The sequence below is a fragment of the Raphanus sativus genome, unplaced genomic scaffold (assembly GCF_000801105.2).
Source record: "Raphanus sativus cultivar WK10039 unplaced genomic scaffold, ASM80110v3 Scaffold1320, whole genome shotgun sequence".
NCBI classification, from domain to species: domain Eukaryota; kingdom Viridiplantae; phylum Streptophyta; class Magnoliopsida; order Brassicales; family Brassicaceae; genus Raphanus; species Raphanus sativus.
This window is the reverse complement of record NW_026616632.1, coordinates 1-6,334: the sequence shown is the minus strand read 5'-3', so window position 1 is coordinate 6,334 and position 6,334 is coordinate 1. Positions and strand designations below refer to the sequence as shown.

Here is a 6,334-nt window from a genome sequence, read left to right as displayed (position 1 = left end):
CTTAGATCGTGGTTCATCCTGGTTTGATAAGAATCATGAAGATATTGCCATATGTCCGAACAGGCTAATCTGGAATCATCTGGATAGAAAGTGGGATATCTTCTTACTCACAACTCCTATGAGACTTATTCAACTTCCTGGTTATTCTCCACTGATTAGTGGTTCCAAATAAAGCTTCTTAGATTGTGGTTCTGGTGTAGCCATGAGTAGAGACATTGGAGAGCTGAGTGAGTCTGACGAGGGAGAGCTAGACTTGAGCAGAGAAGAGCTAGACTTGAGCAGAGAAGAGCTAGACTTGAGCAAAGAAGAGCCAGACTTGAGCAGAGAAGAGCCAGACTTGAGCAGAGAAGAGCCAGACGAGCTAGCCAGTATGTGGAGTGGACCAGTTACTAGATCAAGGCTGAGAGAACAAGAGGAGAGGCTCCAAGAGTTAGCCAAAATCGTGGGGGACTGGTTCAAGACAAGGAGATCAAGATAAACCAGCTTGTTGGTTTAATTTAATTGCAATGTAATGAGTTTTAGTTATTTGGGCTTTATTTAAATTAAACCAAGTCAATTAGGATTTTTAAAATAAACCAATTTCGAAATTGGTTTAGGATTAGGATTAAACTAAACCATTCTGGTTTAGGATTAGGTTAGTTTGGCGTTTCTTTTATTTATCTTGTACGCAGCTTTTGAGAAATCAATCAATCGACATTTTTTTATCTTCTTTGTTTTGAGTTTTCTCTCAATTCTGCTGGTGTGTAATATCCAGCCTTGGAGTATCAGGAGACGAGTCATCCCTCTTGTGTCCCACATCAATCCACATACCTTGATACAGATTGAGTCTTTGATTCTCTGTTTGCAAGGATTATCTTCTGTGATCCATCTTAGACAATACATGGTGATCCTGTGTCTGTGGAGCAGAAAAGAACATCTTTAGAGCATCCCATAGCTCTGAGGAGAAGACCATATTCATCATCTATCATCCACCCACTCCCCCTTCAAGAGATCCAGGGAGAGACAGCCATTACAGGGCCGCACCAAGTGGTATCAGAGCCTCTTGAAGGTTAGGGTTTGAATTTTTCACCTAGGAGCACGAAATCTATCAGTTAGGAAGCAGTATTCTATGTCTGGATATGGAGAAGAGTTTACAATTCCATGCTTCTATGGGAAGATTGATACAGAGGCATACTTTGATTGGGAAAAGAAGGTGGAGTTTCTCTTTGGACTCCAATACCACACTGAAAAGAAAAAGGTATGTCTAGCAGTCACTGGACTCTGTGGAAGTGCATTCTCATGGTGGCAAAGAGTTTCTCAGACTAGGAGATTTGAAAAAAAATCACAAATTACTTCATGGGTTGAGATGAAGAGCTTGATGAGGAAGAGGTTTGTGTCACAGTGGAAACTTCCTGAAATAAAGCCAGAAGCATCAACAAAGCTTACTACTTTAGAACAGCTTTCCTGTTGGTCTAAACTACCATCAAAACCTGCTGGAAGAAGATCTGTTGTTCCTGTTCTATCACTGAAACAAGAGGAGGAGAAGCTGCAAGCTTCTATATTAGCTTCACCAATAAAACAGATTGAGGAGAGTCATGAAACTGAATCAGAACCAACAACTCTTTGTCTGAAGCTAGAGGAGGAAGTAAAAGTTGCAGAAGCTGAGTGTAGCCACGTGCCTGATCAAACAAAACAAGAAGAAGAAGTTCCTGGAGGGTCATCTAAAGCTCTTGAATTGCTCAGCATAGTGGAGCATCTGGTGGTTGTTAAGGGCCTGCAACAAGTTGTTTTTGAACCAGGAGGAAGCTTGTGTGTGTTTAGAAAAAGTCACAAAATTCTGGAACAGAAAACAGCAGCCTTCAAGTATGATTTGCAGAGTTCATTCACTCTTAAAGAACAAGATTTGTGGTCAAATCTTTTTGAAGGGAGAGAGGATGGAGTGATCTTAACTAGCTGCAGTAAACATAGAGGAAGAACAGGAGGCAACACATCCTTTATCAGTTTCATAACTGATCAGAACAAGCTGAGAAGAGACAAACAGGAACTGGTGGTGGTTAAAGAGAAGCCAGAACTGGAGGATGAGTATGGGGACAAAACCACACGACCACCTGACCAGAAGAAGGATAAACTGAGAGTACATGGTCTCATGTTCATGTGCAGGACGTGTGTAGCATCATCCAGGAGAGAAGCAGACAGCTTTAAACTCAACAAAGTGGAGGAATCATCTACCTTAGAAGCTATATGCCTTGAGAAAAGTTCCAAGATATTGTTGAGACATGAAGAAGGATTGCAATACTTTGTGTTTGACCCTGGAGAGATTAGAGAAGTGATCATATCTCCCAAGGCCAGATCATGCAATCTGTTGTTGAGTGATCAAGGTTCTATCATCCAATAGAGCTTGGATTTGAGGACAAATCCTTTTAAAGGAGGAGGGGATGGTGTAGCCATGAGTAGAGACATTGGAGAGCTGAGTGAGTCTGACGAGGGAGAGCTAGACTTGAGCAGAGAAGAGCTAGACTTGAGCAGAGAAGAGCTAGACTTGAGCAAAGAAGAGCCAGACTTGAGCAGAGAAGAGCCAGACTTGAGCAGAGAAGAGCCAGACGAGCTAGCCAGTATGTGGAGTGGACCAGTTACTAGATCAAGGCTGAGAGAACAAGAGGAGAGGCTCCAAGAGTTAGCCAAAATCGTGGGGGACTGGTTCAAGACAAGGAGATCAAGATAAACCAGCTTGTTGGTTTAATTTAATTGCAATGTAATGAGTTTTAGTTATTTGGGCTTTATTTAAATTAAACCAAGTCAATTAGGATTTTTAAAATAAACCAATTTCGAAATTGGTTTAGGATTAGGATTAAACTAAACCATTCTGGTTTAGGATTAGGTTAGTTTGGCGTTTCTTTTATTTATCTTGTACGCAGCTTTTGAGAAATCAATCAATCGACATTTTTTTATCTTCTTTGTTTTGAGTTTTCTCTCAATTCTGCTGGTGTGTAATATCCAGCCTTGGAGTATCAGGAGACGAGTCATCCCTCTTGTGTCCCACATCAATCCACATACCTTGATACAGATTGAGTCTTTGATTCTCTGTTTGCAAGGATTATCTTCTGTGATCCATCTTAGACAATACAGGGTGATCCTGTGTCTGTGGAGCAGAAAAGAACATCTTTAGAGCATCCCATAGCTCTGAGGAGAAGACCATATTCATCATCTATCATCCACCCACTCCCCCTTCAAGAGATCCAGGGAGAGACAGCCATTACAGGGCCGCACCAGGTTCATCCTGGTTTGATAAGAATCATGAAGATATTGCCATATGTCCGAACAGGCTAATCTGGAATCATCTGGATAGAAAGTGGGATATCTTCTTACTCACAACTCTTATGAGATTTATTCAACTTCCTGGTTATTCTCCACTGATTAGTGGTTCCAAATAAAGCTTCTTAGATCGTGGTTCATCCTGGTTTGATAAGAATCATGAAGATATTGCCATATGTCCGAACAGGCTAATCTGGAATCATCTGGATAGAAAGTGGGATATCTTCTTAATCACAACTCCTATGAGATTTATTCAACTTCCTGGTTATTCTCCACTGATTAGTGGTTCCAAATAAAGCTTCTTAGATCGTGGTTCATCCTGGTTTGATAAGAATCATGAAGATATTGCATATGTCCGAACAGGCTAATCTGGAATCATCTGGATAGAAAGTGGGATATCTTCTTAACTCACAACTCCTATGAGATTTATTCAACTTCCTGGTTATTCTCCACTGATTAGTGGTTCCAAATAAAGCTTCTTAGATCGTGGTTCATCCTGGTTTGATAAGAATCATGAAGATAATGGCATATGTCCGAACAGGCTAATCTGGAATCATCTGGATAGAAGTGGGATATCTTCTTACTCACAACACTTATGAGATTTATTCAACTTCCTGGTTATTCTCCACTGATTAGTGGTTCCAAATAAAGCTTCTTAGATCGTGGTTCATCCTGGTTTGATAAGAATCATGAAGATATTGCATATGTCCGAACAGGCTAATCTGGAATCATCTGGATAGAAAGTGGGATATCTTCTTGCTCACAACACTTATGAGATTTATTCAACTTCCTGGTTATTCTCCACTGATTAGTGGTCCAAATAAAGCTTCTTAGATCGTGGTTCATCCTGGTTTGATAAGAATCATGAAGATATTGCCATATGTCCGAACAGGCTAATCTGGAATCATCTGGATAGAAAGGTGGGATATCTTCTTACTCACAACTCTTATGAGATTTATTCAACTTCCTGGTTATTCTCCACTGATTAGTGGTTCCAAATAAAGCTTCTTAGATCGTGGTTCATCCTGGTTTGATAAGAATCATGAAGATATTGCCATATGTCCGAACAGGCTAATCTGGAATCATCTGGATAGAAAGTGGGATATCTTCTTAATCACAACTCCTATGAGATTTATTCAACTTCCTGGTTATTCTCCACTGATTAGTGGTTCCCAATCAAGCTTCTTAGATCGTGGGTCATCCTGGTTTGATAAGAATCATGAAGATATTGCCATATGTCCGAACAGGCTAATCTGGAATCATCTGGATAGAAAGTGGGATATCTTCTTAATCACAACTCCTATGAGATTTATTCAACTTCCTGGTTATTCTCCACTGATTAGTGGTTCCAAATAAAGCTTCTTAGATCGTGGTTCATCCTGGTTTGATAAGAATCATGAAGATATTGCCATATGTCCGAACAGGCTAATCTGGAATCATCTGGATAGAAAGTGGGATATCTTCTTACTCACAACTCCTATGAGATTTATTCAACTTCCTGGTTATTCTCCACTGATTAGTGGTTCCCAATCATGCTTCTTATATATTGGTTCATCCTGGTTTGATAAGAATCATGAAGATATTGCCATATGTCCGAACAGGCTAATCTGGAATCATCTGGATAGAAGGTGGGATATCTTCTTGCTCACAACACTTATGAGATTTATTCAACTTCCTGGTTATTCTCCACTGATTAGTGGTTCCAAATAAAGCTTCTTAGATCGTGGTTCATCCTGGTTTGATAAGAATCATGAAGATATTGCCATATGTCCGAACAGGCTAATCTGGAATCATCTGGATAGAAAGTGGGATATCTTCTTACTCACAACTCCTATGAGATTTATTCAACTTCCTGGTTATTCTCCACTGATTAGTGGTTCCAAATAAAGCTTCTTAGATCGTGGTTCATCCTGGTTTGATAAGAATCATGAAGATATTGCCATATGTTCGAACAGGCTAATCTGGAATCATCTGGATAGAAAGTGGGATATCTTCTTACTCACAACTACTATGAGATTTATTCAACTTCCTGGTTATTCTCCACTGATTAGTGGTTCCAAATAAAGCTTCTTAGATCGTGGTTCATCCTGGTTTGATAAGAATCATGAAGATAATGGCATATGTCCGAACAGGCTAATCTGGAATCATCTGGATAGAAGGTGGGATATCTTCTTACTCACAACACTTATGAGATTTATTCAACTTCCTGGTTATTCTCCACTGATTAGTGGTTCCAAATAAAGCTTCTTAGATCGTGGTTCATCCTGGTTTGATAAGAATCATGAAGATATTGCCATATGTCCGAACAGGCTAATCTGGAATCATCTGGATAGAAAGTGGGATATCTTCTTACTCACAACTCCTATGAGATTTATTCAACTTCCTGGTTATTCTCCACTGATTAGTGGTTCCAAATAAAGCTTCTTAGATATTGGTTCATCCTGGTTTGATAAGAATCATGAAGATATTGCCATATGTCCGAACAGGCTAATCTGGAATCATCTGGATAGAAAGTGGGATATCTTCTTACTCACAACTCCTATGAGATTTATTCAACTTCCTGGTTATTCTCCACTGATTAGTGGTTCCAAATAAAGCTTCTTAGATCGTGGTTCATCCTGGTTTGATAAGAATCATGAAGATATTTGCCATATGTTCGAACAGGCTAATCTGGAATCATCTGGATAGAAAGGGGATATCTTCTTACTCACACTCCTATGAGATTTATTAACTTCCTGGTTATTCTCCACTGATTAGTGGTTCCAAATAAAGCTTCTTAGATCGTGGTTCATCCTGGTTTGATAAGAATCATGAAGATAATGGCATATGTCCGAACAGGCATATCTGGAATCATCTGGATAGAAGGTGGGATTCTTCTTGCTCACAACACTTATGAGATTTATTCAACTTCCTGGTTATTCTCCACTGATTAGTGGTTCCAAATAAAGCTTCTTAGATCGTGGTCATCCTTGTTTGATAAGAATCATGAAGATTAATGGCATAGTCCGAACAGGCAATCTAGAATCATCTGGATATAAGGGGG

The 6,334-nt window shown here is 39.6% G+C and overlaps 1 protein-coding gene across 1 annotated transcript; it reads left to right on the top strand.

The window, feature by feature from the left end:
• The first annotated feature begins 1,108 nt into the window (after positions 1–1,108).
• Positions 1,109–2,374, top strand: LOC130504037 (uncharacterized). Its single transcript, XM_056998609.1, has 2 exons — positions 1,109–1,755; positions 2,140–2,374. The coding sequence occupies exons 1-2, from the start codon at positions 1,109–1,111 to the stop codon at positions 2,372–2,374; spliced, it is 882 nt and encodes a 293-aa protein (XP_056854589.1).
• The last annotated feature ends 3,960 nt before the right edge of the window (positions 2,375–6,334 follow it).

Bases quoted from the DNA above. Each gene is read 5' to 3' on its own strand.
- LOC130504037 (XM_056998609.1), top strand. From the start codon at position 1,109: ATGTCTGGATATGGAGAAGAGTTTACAATTCCATGCTTCTATGGGAAG. The intron at 1,756-2,139 runs GCAACAAGTTGT...GTTCATGTGCAG, and splicing joins CTGGTGGTTGTTAAGGGCCT to GACGTGTGTAGCATCATCCA.